The sequence below is a fragment of the Platichthys flesus genome, chromosome 9, assembly GCF_949316205.1.
Source record: "Platichthys flesus chromosome 9, fPlaFle2.1, whole genome shotgun sequence".
Taxonomy (NCBI): Eukaryota; Metazoa; Chordata; class Actinopteri; order Pleuronectiformes; family Pleuronectidae; genus Platichthys; species Platichthys flesus.
Window position 1 is genome coordinate 14,301,281 of NC_084953.1, and position 24,243 is coordinate 14,325,523.

The following is a 24,243-nucleotide window of genomic DNA, read 5'->3' on the forward strand; positions in this document are numbered from 1 at the left end:
AGATGGTGTAATTATTCTCCTGCCTGCAGGAAGGAACATTTATCTCTGCGTTATCTCCCAGCGGGTTACAAAATGCTTTCTTTTTGTACAATATCAATTAATTTGGTCTTATGTGAAATCATCAGTGAAGTTTGCTTAATAGAATGGTTGAATAAGTGCTACGGTAAATATTTGTAAGAAGATTATATAAAAAAAATGAATTAGGTCACTAAAAGGGCCTTAGCAACAAAATGATGACAAGTGACCATATTTCCTACATGCTAATTGGAATATGGCTGCGATGAAGTTGGCTTCTCATCGCTTCCACCTATAGCTTTCCATTAGTTACCTAGCAACCTTCAATGTGTTAATGGTGTGGTGTTGGGGAGAGGAAACTCATATTGTGAGTCTGAGCGCTGGTACACACTGTGTTCTTGCAGCCACTTTCTTGTCTCGTAACACGGTGTAATAGTGAGATGAGGCCCAGGCAAGTGGAATGAAGCCTGCTTCCCTTTGTTGTGAACACACACACACACACACACACACACACACACACACACACACACACACACACACACACACACACACACACACACACACACACACACACACACACACACACACACACACACACACACACACACACACACACACACACACACTCTTGATGTGACATTCCCCAGCCACTCACCAATAACAAACCCAACTAGCCCCATCCTAACCTAATTATAATATCTATATCTAATCTATCTAAAATCTAAAACCAATCCTCAAACTTGTGTCAGAAAGTGAGAAACGACCAAAATGTCCTCACTACTTTGCTTTAAAACTCAAACAGGTCCTCATGATGTGTAGCCATGAAAGTGAACACACACACACACACACGAAGGGATTCCTCATCAATTATTTCTCAAAGGAGGGATTTTAGCTCAGTGTTGCCCTAAATCGACCCTCTCCCGTGATGTGACATGGACCTGATGTTATTTTAAGACTCAAAAATCCATTACGCAGCAAATTCATCTCAACTGGCTTTGACCCTCAGAACACAGAAAACTCAGTGGCAGTAACAAATAGCGAACATGATCTCTACACCTACAGTAAGGATGGTTAGTGTGTCCTGAAGAGGGAAGATAATAAATGAGTCAGGCTCTGAAAGGCTTGGCCACGTGTGTCATGATTTAACTAATTGCTTTCAAGACATACAAGGTGGCACGTTTCCAAAAAAACTAAATCAGTAGTTAAACCAGAACAGATTAAAGGCTTTTATAATCTTTCTTTGTGCCAAAGTTTTTTCTTATTTGGATGCATTGTAGACTGGTTAATTCCTGCAAGTCCTCAGTTCAAAGGCCAGTGATTGGTTCCAGACACACACATATTTAAGAGATGAAAGTGGAGAATGCTCTAGATCAAAATGCCGTGGTAAACACAGAAAGGTCAGGGAATAGATTCTTTGCTTTGAAATGTCAGCTGATTACTTGATAACTGGCATCATGGATCTATTTGAAGGACCTGGAAGGTAAAATAAAAAAGTCTTTGCAGTGTGTGTGAGAGGGGGGGGGGGGGGGGGGGTAGATCCCATTACTCTGGTGTTTTATCAAAAACAGGTTGAGAGGCATATTTTGTTCTCAGTGATTTTATATATGAGAAAGATTCAAAACTGTACACATTCAATTTCTGGACATTTGTGCTCTGCTGGCAGTTTCCATACAAAATTATTGAAAAAGAAAATACTGTTAGTAATTTGTTGTTTGAAGGGACGTTCCTGGAGTGACATTCTGTAACCTGGGGCTGGAAACCCCCCCAAGCATCCAAAATGATGTTTGGAATATATATATATATATATATAACAAAAACCCCTATGAGTCCAGGTTTTACATTTTTGAAGCAAAAAACTCAATACGTTTGCCTTGTTAGGCCTCAGTCCTTGAAATTAAACTGACAAGACAATTAGTCGCTCATTGACTGAAAGATTAGAATCTTAGATACGATTATTATTATTATACGAGCATTTCAGAAACTTTATCTAATGATCAAGACGGATTTTTTTTAATTTAAATTGTTCTATTAAACACATAGAAATCGATTTTTCTATCACCAGCCCAACAAGAGCCGATGAGATCTCCCAGCATAACAAGTAAAAAACAACCTTTATTAAAAACCCAAATATTGTAAAAGATTAGTATTAAATCACTCATCTACAGGGTTATTATGTTGTGTATCAGAGGCAACAGATCTTCACTGCATCATAGACATGCACTGAGGACTCGTTGAATGGAATCAACCAAAGCATCATAAGACAAGAGGTAATAGCTGGTGTGCACACGAAGAACTTTCACTCCTGTAGGGTTTAGAGTTACACTTTTAACTTTTGGTCTCTGACAAACAAACAAGTTCACACACGTTGCTGGTTCCAGTGAGAAGCTCTGCTTGAGTCAAAACATGGACTTTCTTCTGCTCAACCTGATGAGGATGCTGAAGAGTGACATATTAAAAATTATGTGTCAGGCGTGTCGTCCAAATGTAGGTCCAGCAGAATTCTGTTCACGGTGGACATGGAATAAACTACGAGGATATCACACATAAACAAGATAAATAGAACGGAACTAAGCCCCAGTTAAGAGGTTATTAGTGGAAAACATTAATATGTGATATAAAAAAAAAGTATATATTTTGGACCGCTTACTGTATCATAACAAAAAGAGAAAATGGACACTTTTCACAAGGTTTGATTGCTTCACAGTGCTTTGGCATTTGATGCTGTAATCTTAACAAGATTGACATCCAAATAGATTTTTTTTTCATTAAATCTATATTTGTAGTGGAAATAGATGAAAGAGGAGTCTGATATTGATACCGGTTTGATCCCATAGAAGTGTTATCAAGAGCAGATAGAGGACATTTGGAAAGAATCTTACTAGAATGTAACTCAGTACAGCGCACACCTCCGCCGAGGCCCAACAGTCTCCTTATGAAACCACATTCAAATTCACAACATCCAGATTTTGGACCGGCAGCAAATTGGAATGGTTTCATCCCTGAACCCAAACTCCATCCTTCCATCAAGTTTCATTCATTCCAGTAGTTTTTGCGTAATCCTGCTCACTAACTGACAAGGAAAATATAACCTCCTTGGCAGAAGTAACACAAGTGGGAATGAAGCAATAATATTCACTATTCAAAAAGTGATGAACATTTTAGAGATATAATAGCACTGTTTTATGAAACCCTTCCAAAAATCTGTTTTCAGTGAGAGTCTGCTTGTTCTAACAAAGAAGAAATACCTGCATAGACTATTAATCTTTTTTAATTATTAATCTTTCTCTGTTTAAGATTTAAATGGTGATATTTGAGGACAAAAAAAACAAGTATGTATTATATTGTCACTGCAAATTAAAAGGGTTTCAGAGCTGTATAGCACTGGAACTTTGAGGTGAGTTTAGTGTTGGTGGGAACTGACTTGTGCAGCATCAGGATGTTTCACCCGAACATTAAACTGACTGATGTGTTTTTGTTTTTTTGCAATAATCTGGTTATAAAGGCCACAGTGCAACCATCATCGGAGTGTGTGTGATTGCAGTACATGAGCGTGTTCATTCCGTGGCAGCTGAGTTAGTAGTGTCGTGTCACACTGTTGTCAAATTGTGGGGTTAGTTTGGGCCCCATCGACTGCTTGACGGCCTGCTCCAATGACTTCCTGGTCACAAGGAGCCGAACCACCACCTCAGACTTCTTTGTTAGCTTTTTACGAGCATAGTCGTGGGTCACCATGGTCATATCGTAGCCGTTCACCTGAGGAAGACAAGAATTATAGTAATTTTCTTAAACTTAAATAAATAACATGTTCTCTACGGTGGGCTCCCACCTGACACTCTAGCGTACACTTAGTGCCATCTTGTGGATTAAGCCAAAAGTACACTTCACAACATACCTGCATTATTTTGTCTCCCATCATCAAGCCTGACACGTCAGCTGGTCCTCCTGGTGTTATCCTGGTCACATAGATGCCCTTTGACCAACACACACACATTCAACACTATCACCAATACAGGCAAGCTAACAATGAAAAATCCAAAGATACAGAAAATAACACCTTGCAAATATAAGATAACATAGTTTAACAAATACAAAGTAAATACATTACAATTACTCCATGAGGGATACTGTCACACGTTTTGGTTTCACGTTGCTATATAGGGAGCGGCCTGAAGACTTTTTAGAGTGACAAAAATATGTCCGGTCATCCACATCTACATAGTGTGTGTGTCTACCTTTACTTAATAGTGATTGGTGTATAGATGGGCATTGACAAACTGGCTATTTCAAGCGCTAGCTTACTAAAAGGTTGTCTTTCCATTTGAATGGGGACAAATAAATGAAATGTTCACTAGGTTAATAACACTGAATGAGACCATGTTGTTTTGGACTGTCTGAGACACCTGTTATTTTGCCTCGGACAAAACAGAAAATTAGGGGGTTGGACCAAATAAAGCCCTCTAACTTGTAATGTCTGGAGATTTCTTACTTTGTTAAACTAAGTCCAACAATCACAAGACTTTTAGCTAACCAAGATATGTACGATAGAGGAAAGCAGCAAAGCATGAGAAGCTAGAACCAACAAATGTTTGGCTTGATAAATGACTTAAATGACGATTCAGCAACTGAATAATCAACGACACATTTCAGCACTTTAGCAAACAGACACGTATCAATCCGAGGTAGAAACCCATCAGTCTTTTAGGGATATGTGTTGTATCGAAGTGTGGAAAAGTTACAGATACGATAATGGTCGTAAATATGTTATACAAGAAAATTCAAGAGAAAATATACAAGTCAAAAGGCAGAAGGCACTTTGAAAACCAAATCATTCCTTATAGAGGAAGAGCTCGGTATGTGTCACTGCAGCTCACAGAGTTAAGACAGTCAGCAGATTTGATGTGACTTTGTGTAAACTTGCAGTATTCCTTTTTGTCTCCTCAGGCAACAGGTAATGTGTTCAGGCCTGTTCCTCAGGTAGAGTTCAAGTACTGCTCTAGCAGCAGAGTGCCTCAACAGAAAGGAGCACACAAACTCACTAAAACACACTAAAACACTTACTTTGTCACTCTTGCTCTCAGAGAAAGGGTTCTGCCCGGGGTCCTGGTCGATCCCTCCACCGATGCTGAAGCCCAGGATCAAATTATTTCTGTCCTGCAACTTCTGGATCTCAATTCGTTGCTATTCAACAGAAGAAAAAACAAAATGATACACCATCACAGAGCCTAATGAAGTAATTTAAACACATACAAAACAGAGACAGTTCTGGGCCCGGATTCTGGTTTTTATCAACTCTGACTCCAATCAGCACTGTTGGAAACACAACACCTGAGTAAACACAGATTTTTTTCTTTATATTGGCCGGCTAGATGCTGAACCTTTTATTGTATGACGTAATGACATGCATTTAACTTGTGGGCACTGGTTTGTGTACTTTTGTTCTTCACATCTTGGCAACAATGAGCTACAGAGATTTATACTTTGTATCGTACAAGATTCAACTCAAGCAAGACGGCGAGGGGAGAGTGCTTCTCAGCTCCTAGCGCATTTGTGACATCCACCGTGAAATGCATCACTCTGGATGTTCTTGTGGGATTTCTGTAACTTATTTATAGTGTGAGTATTACTTATACTAAAGTAATGACTTACTTAATTTAAAGGATACACATTGATAAACTGTTTATAGCAGAATGTGTTTGTAAATTATTAGGAATTACAGCAGCACTGAAAATACTGTGAAAAGGCAAACATGTAAGACAATGAGGCACTGATTAATAATAATTGACCGGATTTCAACACAAGAAATATGTTGGATTTCAGTCTGTAACTGAAGTCCACACTGACACTGTATTAGTGGGGCTCTTTTCTTGACACCGACAACAGCTGGAGGCTCATGAAAACAGCTGGACTTACGACTCTGGCATTAGGACTCGTCACAACAACACAAAGACTGCCTTGTGTGTGTGTGTTGATGAATCACCAGACAGTGTCTCAGTGGTCTGGCTGATTGAATGAGCTCATGAGTAAGAGTCAATCAGCCAGTGAGGACTACACCACTACAACACATTTCACTCTACCAAGAGGATAGAAAGGTTGAATGTTAATTTAAAAACTGATGTACCAATAACCTGACAACTGTTTGGACACATAAACATCTATTTCACTGAATTGCTGTGACTCATGTGGCACAAACACACACAGCTGCCTCTCAAATGGATTTTAAAGCTCTGTTCGCCCAGGAAGACTGAACGGTGACGCCCATTCCTACACTAGTACTTACTGAAGCTTTAAAACACACATTTGAATCATCACTCAGTGTATTTTAAACGTTCGAAATACTTTTGTCCATTTTCTGATGCAATGTAAGTTGTTTTTTTTATATTTTTCAAACAGACGTTCAGGGAGAGGGTTCAGCGTGGGCGCGGGTGAGGTCATCTCACGTTAGCTTAACAAAGAATGTAACGCTAACAGTAAATGCTGGCATTGATGACCATGGCGATAAGCGGGCTGCTGCTAACGTGAACACATACGGCTTAACCCGGTGTTTGACCCGGTTTAACGTCAGCGTGGGACAACAGAGTCCTGTTCAACCGACAACTTACCACAACAGCGGTGAGCGGCTGACCCGGGACAAAAGCCATGGCGTCGCTGCGGAGCTTTGGTGTTAAATATCAGGTGGAAAGTGGCCAAAAGTGAAATGATAACTCGCTGCTGTAAAAAGTCAGAGAAAACAAAGAGGGGTTCGACGTCGGGACAACTTCCTGGATGAGCTCGTGAGGAGTGAGTGTTTCAAGCGGCTGATCCCTGTGCAAAATCCAGGGACTTCCCATTGACGTCACTCAGCCTCCCAGCCGACCAGCCGACCAGCCCCGCGCGGTTTGCAGCACCAGGGCAGCCAGGGGAGGGCGGTGTTTAGGGTGTTGGCCGTGGCCCCACTCCCCCTTCACACACGGGCGACACAAGTCAACTCTCCACGTTATCTCCGTGGCTCCTGTCCCGGGGCGAGGCTCCGTGTTTCACCTTATAAGGAAGTGCCCAGTAGTCACCGCCTCTGTGAACGTGCTGAGATCATGCTACCTGTACAACACAATACCCAGACACGTTTTTAGATGTAAATTCTGCTTTAGATAATGACTTCTGTCAGGTAAAAGGTAGGGAACCTTCTCATCTACTCTTAAACAATATATATTGTTATTTATAAGTTTATCATATGTTTTCTTATTTTGAGAAGTCAATCTAAAATGTGATATGAGACGATTATCTTTAATGAAAGAAGGGTTTTTTACTATTGGCTTGGTATGAATTCGACTCTGATGTAGTCGGTGCCGTGAAATTGCTCGAGATTCATGTTTGAATCAATAAATTAATCACTGAAAGCATTAGCAGCTCAACAAGAAAGGATTCATAAAGGTTTCCAAATAGTTTGACACCCTTTTGATAAAATTCATAGTAAATAGGGAAATATAAATTAGAATAAGATAAAAATAATCCTTTATTAGTCCCATAGTGGGGAAATTTGTCAAAAATAGGCATCAGTAAGTTATAATAAGTAACAACTTACGTCTATAAGAAATACATAAAATATGAGTGGAATGAAAATTAACCAAGTACGCACCCTCAAATATTGTGCTCAACAATTCTGAGGTGTACTTTTCTTGAGTATTTCCATTTTCTGCTTCAGATATTTATTCATTATACTATGTAATATTAATTTTATTTATTCAAAAGGGGCAATGCACATTACAAACAAGGCGACAGAGAACAAACAACCGAAAAATGGACAAGAAACTTACATAAATATTCTATTATAAAATTTCATAGCCCCTGCTTACTTTGCCAATTCAGAATTTGAAAACACATACAATACGAAATATGATGCATTGTTATAAAGTCAATGAAATCAGGAGTATATGATTATAACATTAAATAAAAGCTCATTTCCCCCACTACTTAGTCTACAGGGTTTTTATATTGTGTTTTATTAACATTGTATTTATTGATTAATTTTGGTCGTACACTAATTGCTGGTTGTACATCAAATTGCCCTTGAAGGATAATAAAGATTTTCTTTTATGGAGAACTTTAGTTAATCACAAGCTGCACAAACCAAGCAAGAGCAGCAGAGGAACCCAGCAGCCAGCAGGGGGCAGCCTCAGGACATCACATGGAAAACAAGCAGCAGCAGACTGCTTGGAAATGAAGCAGCAAAGATCCAGGGATTTGTTGTTGTTGTAGATTCGTGCAGTAGTCAGGCCTCACCTGGTCTGTGCATGAAGTGGAAGTTAACCTGAGAAGCTAAACTTGAACGAGGACATCCAGAGGGGGACAGAGAAACAGCTCACCTTCAAAGTAAAAGTTCAGGAGTCCGGAGGTTTGATTTGATTAATGATTAATGAGTGACCCTTACTCCTAGGGCTAGTTGATGGAAACAATACTAAATGTGTCCCACAGTGTGATTCTTGTAAGGCGTCAGAAGCCAAGGTTGGAAACTACTGGGTTATTCTCTAACAATAGGTTTTTAAAGCATGTTTAATCATCCAGTATCTAAAAGCCAAAAATATAAGAGAAACTTTTAAGTAAGGCTGTCAAATATAAGTAGTAAAGTAGAAAATACAACCCTTAGTTTCTCATGGGAATGAGCAGGCGGTGTGGCCTAGGGGGTACAGAGGTCGTTCTCCAACAAGAAGGTTGGTGGTTCGATTCATACTCTTCCCCATCTGCATGGTGAAGTGGCCTTGACAAGATACTGAACCCCTAAAATTGGCAGGACTTCAACCACCTATTAATTGCACAATATCTTACACTATGTAAATTCAAATAAATAAAACATAAAAAATATATAAACAATTTAATATATACAAATTTAAATTAAATTAATTAAATTATTTAAATTAAATTAATCCAGGAGGTGCGCAGATCGCTACTGCTCAGGTCTGATTTAATTTAATTTGTCTATTTTTTTATTTAAATGAATTTTTTTAATATTTCTTTTTTTTTAAATGTACATAGTGTAAGTTATTGTGCAATGAATATTTGGTTGAAGTCCTACCAACACGACAGCCTGCCAAACTTTAGCCGTTATATTAAGATTGAGTATTAGATTATTTTTATGAAGATCCGTCAATGTGAATGGTTCAAGGGGTCTCTGGGGGCACCGTTGAGCTATTTTACCACTCCCATTGAAAATTCATCCAGAATACGTCAATTTAACTACTTTCGACTTTTCTGCAGTTTTTGGTAAGATTTTGAGCATGTTGAAGCCCTCAAATAGCCATTAATTTGCCTGAAAATAATAATAATAATCCTTACAATTTCAATAGGGCTTCACTGTCTGTCAGTGGCCTGTCAGTGCTCGGGCTCTAAAAAGCTAAATGTAAAAACAAGAAAGATGTGCGCAGTGTGAGAATATGTTCAGGGAATGGATTGCACATGAACCTACTGCACAGACAGACTTCATCACAGTCCACAACAGGGCAGTGACATTGAAGCGTCAGCATGCAAAGTTCAGAGGGAGAAGAGAAGTTAAGAAAGAAGTGTGCAGAGACAATATCTGTCTGTCCTTTTTGTTCCTATTAACAGCTGTACAGTATGTCCAGTGTGTGGAAATGAAATTATATCATCATTATATAAACCAAACATATCTGCAGCTTATTCTACATGAATAAGGGTGATAATATGTAATGAAACAAAATGATACAGAACTGAATTTCAGACGTATGCAGGCTCGGAAATAAGACTTTATTTTTTGTACAGTCATATAACATCATTACACACTGTATAGCTATATTATGTAGACAGAAACATGATAAATCGTAGACATCACACTATTTAGTAACTTTAACATCCTCATCTTGGGCTATTAGCTATTTCCAGTAACAACGATATAATGTACCACCACCAGAAACTGTGTGAAGTGCATCTAACAGACGTCAATGGCCATTTCTATATGTGAGGAACAAGTTTGACCAGTTTCTTAATTTCCTCTCTCCTCCAGCTTCTCTGTCAATGTGCTGCTACTGATTCAAATCTCTGGTTTTGCAGTATACCTCCCTGTATTCAAATCCTCTGACATTAACAAGGTCATGCTGATTTTCATATGATACATAAAACTCCCTTTTCTCACGAGAGTACGCATCCATCTGTATCCTCTGAACATTTAACCAGACTTTCGAAGGCCCAACAAGTGAATGGGGAAGCAAGTTAACTCCAACTATAGACTTGTATTGCACTCCTCCCTATGTATCAGCGTTTATCTGTACTGTCCCTGTTGAAAAAGCTGACAAATACTTCATGTCACTAATAGTTGTCACATATACAGTTTGATCTACTTCATAATTTTTAAATGCCATAGTCTTCAACCTGGATCCCAAGTTTATAAATGTGGGTGTGCAGATGAAAAGACTTTTGGAATATTGGCGATGCACTAGGTTCCCTCACCCTTTTTCTGTGTATATGGCCTTTATGCCCTGCACGTGTACTTGTACACCTTCTTTGGTTTGATTCAATAAGGGACTATATTCATGCAGCAGCTTTTTCAGTCTTATCGACCACTCAAAGAGCCTTCAACTAATCCATTCACACACACATTCACACAGAACTACCATATAGAGTTTTTTCTATCACACACTGGAAGTGGCGGGGGGTCGAACCACCGACCTTCTGGTTAGTGGACAACCCTCTCTCCCTTCTGACACACAACTGCCCTCAATATTTGTAACATGGTTTCAGTTTTGCACAATTCAGCCTATCCTATAGTTATCATTTTCTGAGGGAGCATTGGGGAATCAGAAGCCTGGAGCAAAGGGAGGAGGAGGCATGTACTCTGGAGGTAAAGCTCCATGAGTTGCCATCACATATGGGCCACGGTTGGAATATACTGCTTCATCGCCTGTCTGCTCCCCCTGGTATGCATTGCTGTATATCGCCTCCCCATTAATCTCTGTGTACAAGTTCTCCTGGGACTTACTTCTTTTCTTTTGGAATTTCTTCTTCAAGTTCATTAGGTTGGCGACGACCGATGGCTTCCCATCGTGGTTCTTTCCAGGCTGAATGTTTCCGATGGGAGAGTGTTGAGAGGCTGTAGGTGAGGAGGGACCCTCGAGTGCAGGGGCTGAACCGATACAGGGCTGGCTCTGCCTCGGTGGAGGCACACAACCCCTATAAGGGACCCCAGGAGGCAGGTTGTATTGAGGGACCTCGGCTGTATGAATCTTCATGAGACCAACAAAACAGCAGGGAATCTTGTTAGGAATTAAAATCACTGTTGGCCTTTGAATGTGCAAGGCTCTGGAAATGTGACTACAAGTAAAAAAAAACAAAAATCTGCAACCAGATTTATACTTAAACAACTAGGCCCAGCATCTTACCATTGCTGGAAGTTGAGAGGTATTGTGTGAAAATTGCAAAGGGTATTGGTAATTTTGTTGGCTGCTTGGAACCAGGGCTGCGTTGTTCCATAGGTTGTCTGGTCTACAAGGAGGAGCTGGTGGCATGAACTCTTGTGGTGATTCGGGGGTGCTCACGTTCCGATGCAGTGAGGTATGTTGCAAACTTGGGTTGGGATTTGGGCGTCTTTGGGGAAACAGAAGTTCTGCGTAGTCTGACTTGTCATTTGATGACTTACATAAGATCAGCCAGAGAGAGACAGAGACAGAGACAGGTCATGATTATTTTTGGTTTTGGTTTTGCAGAGTGTATAGGTATTGAGCAAATAAACAAATATTGTGTAAATTAGCGAGACAGTTTCCTCTTTGAATGCATGATGCACAGTAAACACCTAAAAGCAAATGTATAGATGGTGGATTATAACTAAAACACCTAAACTGAGTTTACATCAGATTAAAAAATTAAACATAAAAGCAAATCCTCAACTTTATGTTAATCTTATAATAGTGTAGCTTCAAAATTAGTTTGATGGTTAACTGACTTCTAATAGTGAGATCGGTGCCACTTTCATTCCCACTCCTTACTGCCTGTTCTGGCTCTATGTAACTTTGGTGAGCAGGTAGGATAATAGTGTAAAAAACTGATAGTCACACCTTTAGTTACCAGAGTCAGGTCCAGCAAGTTTAAGAGCAAACTGTAAATCATATATAAACCAGCGTATGTCCCAGATATTCAGTGAGGAAACTCCCTTAACAAGTGAGTTGTGTGTATTTGTTACAGCAGCTCTTCTGGTGCAGGAAGTCTGGGACCATGGGTAATATCCACTGTCCAGTTGTATTTCATTTCAGTGAGTGGGGGTACGAGATTTTTTTCTCTACATGAAAAAAGCTTTATCTTAAACAGAATCCAACAGAAGGAAACACCACATGTGGCTACATAAGGTTGCTGCTGCTCAGTAACAGTGACATAGTGTTACCTTAAAGCCAAATGGGGAGTTTAAACAACACAACACACGATACCTAGAACTACATACAAATCTAAATATTAAATTGACTGGCTGTTCAGTTCAGGTGCGCAGGTAGGATAACAGAGACACTTCCTCACCTGTCCACAGGCAACAGTGAGCACCTCAGTGAAAGGCAAGATGGGACTTCTACGATGAAAGTCCACGAGGTCCTGCAGGAACCGATGATGCCTGCTCTCCCCGACTATGATGTAATCGCCGTCCTCCAACGCATCAATCATGAAGTGTCTGCAGCGGTCCTCAGCACTGAGGGGTCGGTGCACACGAGGGGAGAGGAGAGGACTTTGAGCTGTTAGACTCTATGAGTATTAATACATTATAAAGAAAGAAAGCTCATGTTATCCTGCACGCACTCACCGATACGAGAGGGAGTATCCAACCCTGGTCTCACTGACTCTGATGAGGAAGTATCCAGCAGGCTTTGGCATGAGCAGGTCCTCAGCTGTCCTACAAAATGATTATCAAACCAAATGAGCACAGCATAACTTCACAGAGGAGGTGTGTTGGTATCAATTAAAGCTTGAATCAGTTTCCAGTGATGTCACAGTGGAAATTTGTCATTATTTTTTAACACATTACGTGGTCACATAAACATTGTGCGCTGTTGTCAAAAACTACTGAAGTGATTATTCGTACAAATAATCAAAATACATTAACCCTTGTGTGGCGTTCAAGCTTTTGTTACTCAGCCAATGTCCAAAGGTTTGGTGGACCCCCTGCATTTATTGGGTCCACGAGATATTTCATCACTATTTATGCTTATTTTTTTGAACTTGAACCCACTCATGGCAGTCTGCACAACACATTGAACACACAGCCTATTCATGCCACACTATATGCAACACACGACGGGCAGAGTTTCTGCTGTGTGTTGTATTTGTATTTCTTGCACCTGATGCATGTACACTCTGTTGTCCTGTCCACACACATGGCAGCGTTTCACTGGCATAAACATAGAGTGATGGAAATTCAGCCAGCTTGTCTTTCTGCCTGTGGTCTCTGTTCTAAGACCAGATAATCCTGGAGGGTTTCCAGAGTTATTGTTACACAGGAAAGTTATCTGCCAGTTTCTACATCCTACAGGGATTCTGTGTATTCCCCTTTGGATCTGAAAACTCCAGCCAGGATCAGAACCTATGATCAGAACCACCATAGTATGCATGCAGATGGGTTTGGTGAACTTCCTTCAACCTCTCTCCAAAAACATGCTGCCCCTCCAAATTAGCATCAAGGATGAAAAGACTTGATGTCCTGCACATCATCTTCCAAAGCTTCCCTCGCTTCAAAAATCATTTCTGAGCAGAAAATATGTTTCCACCTTGATATGGAGCCATACAGGCAAAGCTATTCATTTGTTTTGTGAGAAAATACAGAATGTTTCCCGGAATGGGGTAGCGGAGTTGCTCACTTGCTTCCCCGGGCTTTGTACATGGTGGGCTGGATTTGAGAAAAGTTTGACTCTCATGTCTATGTGGTTGTCAAAAATAAACTTTTTTGTTTTACTTCCTGAAAACCTTCAGACTAATAATAGATTCCCATTGTTTAAAATTATTGCGCATAGTTCCTCTTATATTTTATCAATCCCGTACTGTAAACGTTTTTTTATTTTCTTTTATTGTAAAGCACTACATTACTGCACATGAACAATTTCTTATTTATATGACATTGAGTGTAGATATTCAGCGGAACATTTAACATACAACACAGACCAGCCAAACCTAAAATATACCAACGCTATAATAAATAGAAAAGAGTGACATAAAAAGACAAACGTACTTTCTGGAAATGATGCCGTGAAACCACTCTGGGACGATACCATTCCTGATCACAGTCCGATACTGGGACCCGGTGAACCAGGTGCGAGGATCGTGCTGTCCTTGTGACGACTGACACCGCTCCATCATCCTGAGGGAAAGGATCTGTTGTGTCTGTTGGAACAATCACAGATCACAAACACGTCCACACATAGGATTTACAGCTCACTGACTCATACGTAAGATACTTGTACCGTACAGTGTTTACGACTTGTAGAGTACTTGTAGATATATATCATTGCAAACATTTCATAAAGGCTGAACTAGCAGATACTTCGTTCGAATACCAATGATTTACAGCCTCAGAATGATACAGCAATAATGTGATTTCTTGTTACTTCTTTTCATTCATAATTTCTCTTTCTGTTGCATATTCTCACCTGAACCACTGTCACACGTAGTTTGATGCACTGTCAAAACTTGTTCCATGTCAAACTTTTCTATAAACACTATTACAAATGTTTTCAAATGTTTTCCAAATCAATCAGTACGTTGTCTAACTCAAACAAAGCTCACAGTAAAAATAGACTCACCTCGCCTGGTTCCTCCGTGATGAAATGACACAGCAGAACTGGCACGCACCTGACTCTACCTGACTGTGGGCGGAGCTAAACCTTATCTACGAAGCTGCTGTCACACAGCTCCACACATTAAAACAGAACGTCATGTGACGAATAAGCCAAACAATCATGCAACTGTCTTTTATATAGGGGAACCCGACCAGATAAAACCAGATGAATCGATGCTGCCTTTTCTGCTGCTGCTGTATGACATATTTTATTTATTCAAGTTTCAGTCCAAAATACAAACTTGGGAGGCTTCATAAGTGTTTATAATTCAATGTTTGTTATTTTTTTTCGTTTTCTTCAGAAAGAACCCATGTACTGACTGATGTGAATACTTAATTTTTGAGCTATTTATTAATAGAGATATGGCGGTAGGCACACAGTGACAGCAATTAAATGAAATCGAGTAGTCACAGGTTTCATGGAGGGAGCAGCACTGATGTGACTGGTGCCCCAACATTTATGCCACCTCTGCATCCGATTCCATTACAATGTCATATAATTAAATTAGCATACAATATCATATATCACACAATTTATTTCTGTTTTCACCCATAATGTATCCATGTCTGTCTTTTTAGAATTTGTGATTAAAAAATCATGTTATGGTCAAAGTGTCCAATTATGTGCATCCAAAAAAAAGTAGGTTTGACTTCCACCTCTTTCAGCCAGGATCTAACTGGGCAATCCGGTTAATCTTGACAACCAAGTTCAAGCTCTCTGTTCGACAAATCTGTTTGACTAACAGTTTCAATGCCAACTCCTGGTCACAGTTTAACTTCACTGTCTGAGAAAATAAAAAACCAATCAGTGATGTTTTACACCCATCTGCTAACTGTTAAAAATACTCAATTGTAAGTGTTTGATAAACTCTCGGGTATGATTTCACTTCCCGCTGCTGTGTGAAGAGGAAGTGATGCCGTTCAGTGTGAATGTTTTTGTGGGGCTCCTCCATTAACACACAAGCAACACACATGCACACACTGAATCTCCGAAGCACAAACTTTTAAACTGCACTTTAGGTGACTAATGATTGCTTTAAACATCCTGGTATCAGTTGCTGGTGAGAGGTGATACTGCATGACAGCATGGAGCAGCAGGTGCACAGCAAGAGGGTGAGAACATTGAAATTTGTACCATGGAGCACCTGAGGATGACATATCGAGTTGAGAGACGTGTTATTGAAATGACATAGTTCACCACTTATCTCTCAGGTGTGTCTTTGTAACAGTAGCAAGATCTTGAGGGTTTCATGTCATCCAAATAAATCAAATTGAGTAAAAACTATAGTTAAATTAATTATACAGTATCTAATTGGTCAATTTGTTTGCAAATTTTTTGATCACAGCCTTTTTTGTCCAGGTCATGAGCTCAACTTAGTATTTCCTACAAAATCAGGCCCCCCATATATCAGGCTTGGTTAAGAAAACATGACACTATCATATCTTGCTGAACATGGTTTTTTTTCTTGTTCATATAAATCAGATTTTAGAAGAAAAGTTTGAAACTCTGCATAATCACATCATAATCTGATCTAATCATTGGTCAAATACAAATCATTAGCAAAACATAAGCTTATATTAAACTTCCTAATATCTATTCACATATTTCATATACATCTCTAATGATAAATGGTGCAAAACGTTTTTAACAATCTCATTTTAATAAATCAAAGAACACTTATCTACAAAAGGTGTAGATGTGATTTATGAAACTACAGTACAATCATTGTAGATCTTATTTACAATTGCTGAATTTTCATCTCCCCCCCATGAAATCCATCAAAGATCAGTGATGCAATTCAAAATCAGTTGTGTGCTGCTGAAGACATGTTGACTGAGAACTGCCAGATTTACAATGGGGAGAGAATTACAACCAATCCAATCAAAAGCAGAACTGTGCTCATTTTACAGACCAAATTTAAACCACTTCTATCTAAAAACTGCATCTTTTATGTGCGAGAGTCAGTTTAACAAACATAGTGCTGAAACCATCGAGTCCATCAAAGATGATGATTTAGATCCACAGGTTAATATTTATGACTCAATTCATCAGAACTAATAATGATTTGCCCTGAGGCGCTTTTAACCAGGCGTCAGTTCAATTATTGCGCCTCAACCCTTGCGCACACACACAATAGCATTTGGAGTGACAGCAGAAAATAAAATAGTAAGGATCCTATGCACATTTATAATCTCATACAAAGCTTATCGAGTCAAATGTGCAAAGCTTTTTGAGGTTTTCTAAAGGACCCAGAATGCATAGTTCAGACAGCTCTTATGCTGGGCCAAAAAGGGGGGGAACGAAAGAGGAAAATAATGCAGGGTAAGGTGTATCTGGGGTTCCAGAAAGCATCAACATGGATGCAAATGTCTAAAATGCTAGAAAAATATCAGTGAATGTTGCAATTGGGAAATGGTTCTGGGAAATAGGCCCCGTCAGTGCTCGGATGTTTTCAGGAATCCCAGATTCATAAACAGGGGAAAAGTTGTGAATGAATATTATTTGCTTTCTGTTAAGGCTTGCAACAAACAGTCAACAAATATTAAGAACTTTTTTTTTAACAGAGAGAACAAAAGGAAAAGTGCATAATCAATAAGAACATAAAAAGGCCACTTTGTCATTTGGTGCTTTTTGTTGTTTCACTCCATAAATACTGCTACAGCATCGCCCTGATCCAAGGCCTAGAAATAAACAGTTGTGTAACATGTTCCCCCATTGGAACTGACAACTGGAAAAAAGGATCAAAGCATAAAACAATGATTCTTATTAATCACTGAGATTCCTTCTGTGCCTCTGCTGGGTAGCTGTGTCGCCTCCTTGTGTTAGAGTCGGGTATTGCTAGTCCGAAAAGGGAAGTGCAACAAAGAGCTGTCTTCCTCCTTAAACACACTTTCTGAGAAACACAGCAAAAACCCATCATGAGGAAATCAACTTCGAAAACTGTGTGCTCTCAAGAACCCAGCTGTTACTGCAACTGCATGAATACTTAAGACAGACCAACTCTGGACTCTAAATACACTACATTGCACATTAAAGTGTTCACAAGAGCAATGAATGGAATGTTTCAGCCTAAAAAAAAATCCATAGAAAGACATGAGTAGAAAAGGTGTAAACTCCAATGTTGATATGAGTAAAATGCACTGGCACTGCTGTTTCATATGGTCCATAATAATTAATTCAACAAAGTTACATGTTGCTTTTACCTAATGCAGATATATAGAGCTCTGGACCAACCAGTCTGTAATATGGTAGCACTCAACTGGGAATCTATCCTGATCACCTTGCAGAGATACAGTCTGTCGCATTATTGAACAGTCTACATTTATAAAATTAGGAAGCCCATTAAACTAGTGGGTAAGGTCTGGAAATATAATTTGGGATACTTTTACAGATCAAGACTAACTAAGTAAGAATTCACCCCGAGTGACAAAAGGTGGAAAAAAAACCTCGGCATCAGAAATTATGGAAACGGTCACCTACAAAAAGTAGTTTGATCACTTTCAATGTCTCATGCTGAGAAGGCCATCTTTAAAAGTCAACACAATTTAAGGAATTAAGTGGAAACCTTAGGTGTAAGGAGCAACTGTAAAAAAACAAGAAATTTTGCATGTAACAGTGGCCACAGACAACTGGTAGAATTAGGAAGCGATAAACGTTTGTTGTTCCTAGAAGATAAGCATGGGACAAACCAGACAGGAGGAGGAAGACAAGTGGAGGAGGATAAAAGAGATGGATTTCAGAGTGTGCTCTGTCCAGTTCTGTCCAGTGCGGGACACAGTTAAGGCGATGGTGGATGCCAACTCTCCCATCTCCTCACAGCATCGTGCAGCGGAAGAAACTGTTCTTCTTGGGTTGTTCTGTGATCTTTACTCCTTGACTGCTGCCCTGCGGGTTGTTGCCCTCCTGGAAGATTCGCCACGCATGACAAAGCCAGTATGAGACAATGAAAAACACCAGAAAATTGCCCGACACAAAAAGCATGCTGTATCCAAAAGAGCCAGACATTACATTTTTCCACTTTTCTATGTGCTTACCAGCTTCTTGTCAATTTTTGCTTTGATGTCTCTGGCGAGGGTTAAGAAGGCCTGCAGACGGGAACAGGTCAGAAAAATGTTACCATAATATTAATGATGACAAGATGTAGTAACCGATCACTACACATATTATAAACATGCGTAAAGCAAGCAAGGAGATAGTCCATCTCATTTTAAATTTAAATTACTATATATATATATTGATACTATTTTAGACTTTTGAATAAAGCAAAGTAATCAACAAAGTGTGTGAGCAATATATCAATGACCAACATATAGACTGTGTCACTAATTCAAACACACACGTTCAGGATTGCAGGTGAGTGCTTTATATTCAAAATGATACAAGTAACTAAATAATTGTATAACAAAAGGCAAACATGTACATGATGAGCACACCGTCTATGGGTCAGCAGTGAGCAAGTGATGTGGTTGCAGTATAATCATGGCTATGGCTAATTAAATGGTTTAATATGACTTTGTGTTAAAAATGGAACCATGGAAGACTGGTTGATTATTGTAGTTTTGAGCTCACAAGGATCCTTTACAAACAAAGACATACATGGTTCCACTCCACACCCATTTTATTCTGCTTTAAATTCTGCAGGCATTACTGTAGTCTGTAAGTGAACTAAGCTTCAGAACTCACAGGTTTGCTGATTAGACGAATTCTGTGTATAAAGTGTGGGTATCATAAGTTGTTTTGTTATCCATTTTCTGTTAACTTATCATATTGTGGGAATTGTTGATGATCTAAACCTTAATCAAATTCATTGTCTGCAGTGGATTTATAAAAGATTATTCTTACACAACATGCTAACAACAATGACCACAGCCTCAACTCTTAGCAACAAAACAGTCACCTGCAATTGAGTCATAGCAGGAAAAGTGTGAACTCACGTTCTCGACATTGATGTTCGCCTTTGCACTGGTCTCCATGAACTTAATGCCATACTCCAGCGCCAGCTGTCGTCAAGAGAAGAAAGGAGTAAATGTCAGTAAAGATAATAGATGTGTACGCCAAGTGAGCTACTAGTGCAATGTCAATCAAGTTCTCAGTGCACTTGACTTGTTGTATCGCCCCACCTTCTCTCCTCTATCTTTGGACACCTGTCGCTTGTCATTACAATCACATTTGTTCCCAAGCACCATCCTCTCTACATCTCCTGAGGCATGCTGCGAATAATAAAACAGGAGATGTAATCAGACATATCAAAACAACACATAGGAGATGTAAATAGCAACATTTGTACCAAGCAAGTATACATACAAACTCACAAATAGGCACACTCAACTTGTGTTAAAATGTTTTTTTACCTCTTCTATATTCCGTATCCAGTTCTTGATGTTGTCAAAGGACTTCTCGTTGGTTATGTCAAACACAAGCATGATGCCCTGGAGATTTCATAGAGGAGAAGACAACTGTAATGCCATTTCCTAATCATTTTTCTTAGTGTATTAACAGACTATAAATAAAAGGAACTATTGTGTTTTTGCTGTTGATTTCAACATGAATTAGTGATGGATCACATGATTGTGCAGCCTCAAGGGAGAGCATGGCGACCATAATCAATCAGGTTTCTGATGTCAAAGGGACAAACACATGCATCCAGTTAAACATGAGCTAAAGGAGAGGCTAACACAAAGCACACAATAATACACTGAGCACACAAGTGAATTCCCCGATGTGACAGTACAATATTAACAACAATGCTGGGTGTGGCTCTGGGAAAAGTTTCAGCTGAAGTGCTCACACTTGAGTTGAGCCACAGACGCTGAGATGATCTGAACTATGTGAGTACAGTATGGGAGTTGTGAGGCTGGTGGTGCAACTTACCATGGCTCCTCTGTAGTAGGCTGTTGTGATGGTCCTGAACCTCTCCTGTCCTGCTGTATCCCTACAAAGAAAACATTTTTATTTTGTCTTGCAAAACCTTGCCAACACGGAAAGCACCACTATAGACAGTTATATATTCCTTCTATAAGTATTAATGCATAAACAAAGCTTAGATTTGTCTGATTTTGTATGGGAACACACTTTTAGCAACACTAGGCTGTTTAAGCCCGGTCCCAGTTTTGTGCAAGAGCTAACATATCACTGGCGACCGCTTCTTTAATCACAACAGTCATGTACTACACAGTGGTACAAAGGTAAATATCACTTGAGTTGTTCAGTTTCCTGAATCAAATGCAGAGTAAACCAAGAATAGTCTCTGCGATTACGGGAAACCACAGTGGTACAAAGCTTTAAACACAGGAAACCAACATTGTGTCTTGTTTAAGAGCAACGTGACACAGACAAGAAAATTGTCAACTAGGAAAGCAGATATAAACAATGCTTACAATTCTTAACCCTAAATATCTTATACTAACTAGACTTTTAATTATCGTGAGTGTTCAATAGTTGGATTATATTTTGATAATAGGTCTAATAACTTGTATAAAAATATTTTTTTTGCACTGGAGCAAAGATGCAGAACACTTTGAGTTACCAGTTTATTAAGTACACTTAATCTAATCTACACAGCCTGATTCAACAATGCAATGATGAAACACACCCAACCTTTATGATTACAATGTTCGGTTCGTGTTTAAACTGTTTAAGAGAGGTCACTTTGGTTTCTATAATTTGCAGTGCTGGTTGAACTGTATTGTGTTAGACTGGGAGGTGTCTCTAATATGTTGTCCACCCAGTTTATAAAGAGGCAAGACTAAAGCACCTCCCAGCGTAAAGCCACATCTTTTTACAATTACCACGAAGGCAGGAGTTTAATCCGGCCTTGTGTGATAAACAACAGTTTAAGGTTTAGCTTGATGTAGCTGGTAACTGAGTACAATGATGGAATCTGTTTCACATCTGCCTGTCCTGGGGGAGGGATCCCTGACGTGTGGCTCTCTCTCTCTGAGGTTTCTACGTTTATTCCCATGTTAATTAGGTTTTTGTTTGGTAGTTTCTGTGATGGATTGAATGATAATTGTCCACAATCTTTGAATCTTTACAAGGAAGCTGTGAAATGGGAGACTTTGGAGACTTTCTTACCATATCTGTAACTTGATCTTCTTCCCATCTAATTCTATTGTTCTGATCTTGAAGTCAATACCTGAAGGAGAAACATAACAAAAACAACTATTTAAAACCCCGTTATTGAGACAACAATGGCTCAAAGTTGCGCAGTGTCAAGTCTCACTCAACGTCGCACAGATAAGTTGGATCAATGCACAGGGAACATTATGTAACGCGGGCTGGGGGCTGGGGGCTGAGCAAAGTACAGGCAGCTGGTCATATGAAGGAATGACACTGCCCATAATGCTAGCTGTGCAGGCTACACACTTTGTAGCCTATTAGCCCAACTTGACATTGTTCATGTGTGTCTCCTATTCGCGTAAATGTTTGCTCGGGGTGCGAGCCAATGCACACAAGTCATTAAAGAGACACTATTAAGTATAAATAAATGTTGAGTTATCAGTGACAGGTCTGGAAAAGCCCTTCTAAACGAAGCCGGCAGGGCTGCTTCCTGGCTAGCCGCTAGCACAACACGAATGCTAGCCAGAGGAGTGACTAGCAGCAAATTAGCACGACAGGATGGGCTGCTCCTCTCACACTTTTCCTCCAAAGAGAACCCCGCCAAACGTCGCCTTGTACCCACCTATAGTCGAGATAAACGTGGAGTTGAAGGCATCCTCTGAGAACCTGAACAGCACGCAGGTCTTCCCGACGCCGGAGTCGCCGATTAAAAGTAGTTTAAACAAGTAGTCGTAAGTCTTCGCCATGTTATTAGCTGTGTTACTAGTGCTGCGGATATCCCGCCCGGTGTGTAGACGTCAGTGCAGTGAGCAGCCGTGTGGTCAAACCAGCTGCCACTCTGCGCTGTCGTCGTGGCTGCGGAAGTCGCGGGGTGTGCTCGTTTTCATGCACGCTGTCACCCGGATTAAGAGAGCTATTGATTGATCAAAGATCAGTTAAAACTTTTTTTACAACATGGGAATCGTTTTCTAAGTGTTGTGAAAGTGGTTGTGTCGTCAACTTAAATAGCATAAAAATATTTAATGTTCAATGACACTTGAGTCAGACTTAGTTTCATTTTCATGCCTTCATGACAATCCACTGCATTTATTACATTTCTGAAAATGTAATATATTAAGGTTTATTTCACATATTAAAGTTTAAGACCAGAGCTTCCCAAACAGAAGAGGCCCGGGGCACCGGAAATATTCAGCCCAGCCCCGAGGCTGAATTCCAGGTTGGTACATTAGCAGAAATGTAGCATGACATTAATGTGAGTGGGCAGTAAAAATATTTTTAATAATAGTCATAAATACTCATGATCTCCATATTGATCAAAAGAACCACGGTTACCATTGCGGCAATAATCAGCCCTAACGTCTACTCACTCATAAGTTATAACCATATCATACTTTATTAGATATATATGTTAATATCTCTTAATTCAATTTAATTTATGTTGCTTAAATGGAACAATTCTTGACCCACCTGCTGTACCTCCAAACCTGACAGTGGCCCTTGGCCCCTACTTTGGGAAACACTGGCCTAGACCATAGACTGTAAATAACGATGGACAATGCGTCTCTACTTCCTCTGAACTATCCAGAAATGAAGCCAAAATATCCCAGACACGAGTGCTGCCATCTTGAGGGAGTAACCTTTGAGGTATAGAGCTGTGGTGGACCCAGCTTAAGGCTTTTACGAACATCAGTGTGATAAGGACTTCAATTCCTTCAAAGTGGACTTTGACTTTTTAGTTTGGCTCATGTCCTATCTGATAACTAAGAAGAGGCAGGATTTATGAGCTATGCTGCAGGAGTCCACCAGTGATCAAGCAATTTGGCTTCACTTTTGGGGATCTGTCACGTTGTCCTTCTTCATATACAGTCTATGGCCTAAATAATCATGGGCCTAGATCCATGGCCAGATAAACCTCCTGGGCACGTAAAACATTGTTGCTGGCTCCATTAGAATGTTGTAAAGCACTTCGGATCAACAATGTTGTGTCTAAAGTGCTATATAAATAAAGCTGGAGTTAAAGTCTACAAATCCAACAGTACAACAGTAAGCTAAATCAAAATCAATCTAATCATTTTGTAGAACGATCAAAACTTAATGGCAACAATATTTACAAGGTATTCATAATTTGAGTAATTTCATTGCAATAATAGTAACTAAAACGATACACGTACCAGATTCTTACATATGAACATTTTATATTTTTATCCTAGTAGTACAGAGCAAACTTTTTATATTTGACTTTTTGGTGTGAACACAACAAATACACAAACACTTCGATAGAAATTGGTGAGCTCAGTATAAACTTTACAGATCATTTCTTAAAACTGGATTTAGAAAGAGGAGTGATCGAAATAATGACCTAGTTATCTGTACATCTTTT

General features: G+C 39.5%; 3 protein-coding genes across 3 annotated transcripts; all 3 read right to left on the reverse strand.

Annotated features, from left to right (window-relative positions):
- Nucleotides 1-1,596: 1,596 nt before the first annotated feature.
- Nucleotides 1,597-6,840, reverse strand: tax1bp3 (Tax1 (human T-cell leukemia virus type I) binding protein 3). The gene is made up of 4 exons (XM_062395764.1): nt 6,615-6,840; nt 5,074-5,193; nt 3,908-3,985; nt 1,597-3,768 (listed from the first exon to the last, which is right to left on the reverse strand). The coding sequence occupies exons 1-4, from the start codon at nt 6,651-6,653 to the stop codon at nt 3,589-3,591; spliced, it is 417 nt and encodes a 138-aa protein (XP_062251748.1). The 5' UTR covers nt 6,654-6,840; the 3' UTR covers nt 1,597-3,588.
- Nucleotides 6,841-9,737: 2,897 nt separating this feature from the next.
- On the reverse strand, nt 9,738-14,345 carry hsh2d (hematopoietic SH2 domain containing). The gene is made up of 5 exons (XM_062394797.1): nt 14,198-14,345; nt 12,779-12,868; nt 12,502-12,667; nt 11,379-11,630; nt 9,738-11,222 (listed from the first exon to the last, which is right to left on the reverse strand). The coding sequence occupies exons 1-5, from the start codon at nt 14,323-14,325 to the stop codon at nt 10,797-10,799; spliced, it is 1,062 nt and encodes a 353-aa protein (XP_062250781.1). The 5' UTR covers nt 14,326-14,345; the 3' UTR covers nt 9,738-10,796.
- A 2,100-nt stretch (nt 14,346-16,445) lies between these two features.
- LOC133960726 (ras-related protein Rab-8A-like) lies at nt 16,446-22,693 on the reverse strand. Its single transcript, XM_062395539.1, has 8 exons — nt 22,486-22,693; nt 21,879-21,939; nt 20,676-20,736; nt 20,156-20,233; nt 19,925-20,014; nt 19,739-19,804; nt 18,839-18,889; nt 16,446-18,707 (listed from the first exon to the last, which is right to left on the reverse strand). The coding sequence occupies exons 1-8, from the start codon at nt 22,607-22,609 to the stop codon at nt 18,618-18,620; spliced, it is 621 nt and encodes a 206-aa protein (XP_062251523.1). The 5' UTR covers nt 22,610-22,693; the 3' UTR covers nt 16,446-18,617.
- Between the last annotated feature and the right edge of the window lie 1,550 nt (nt 22,694-24,243).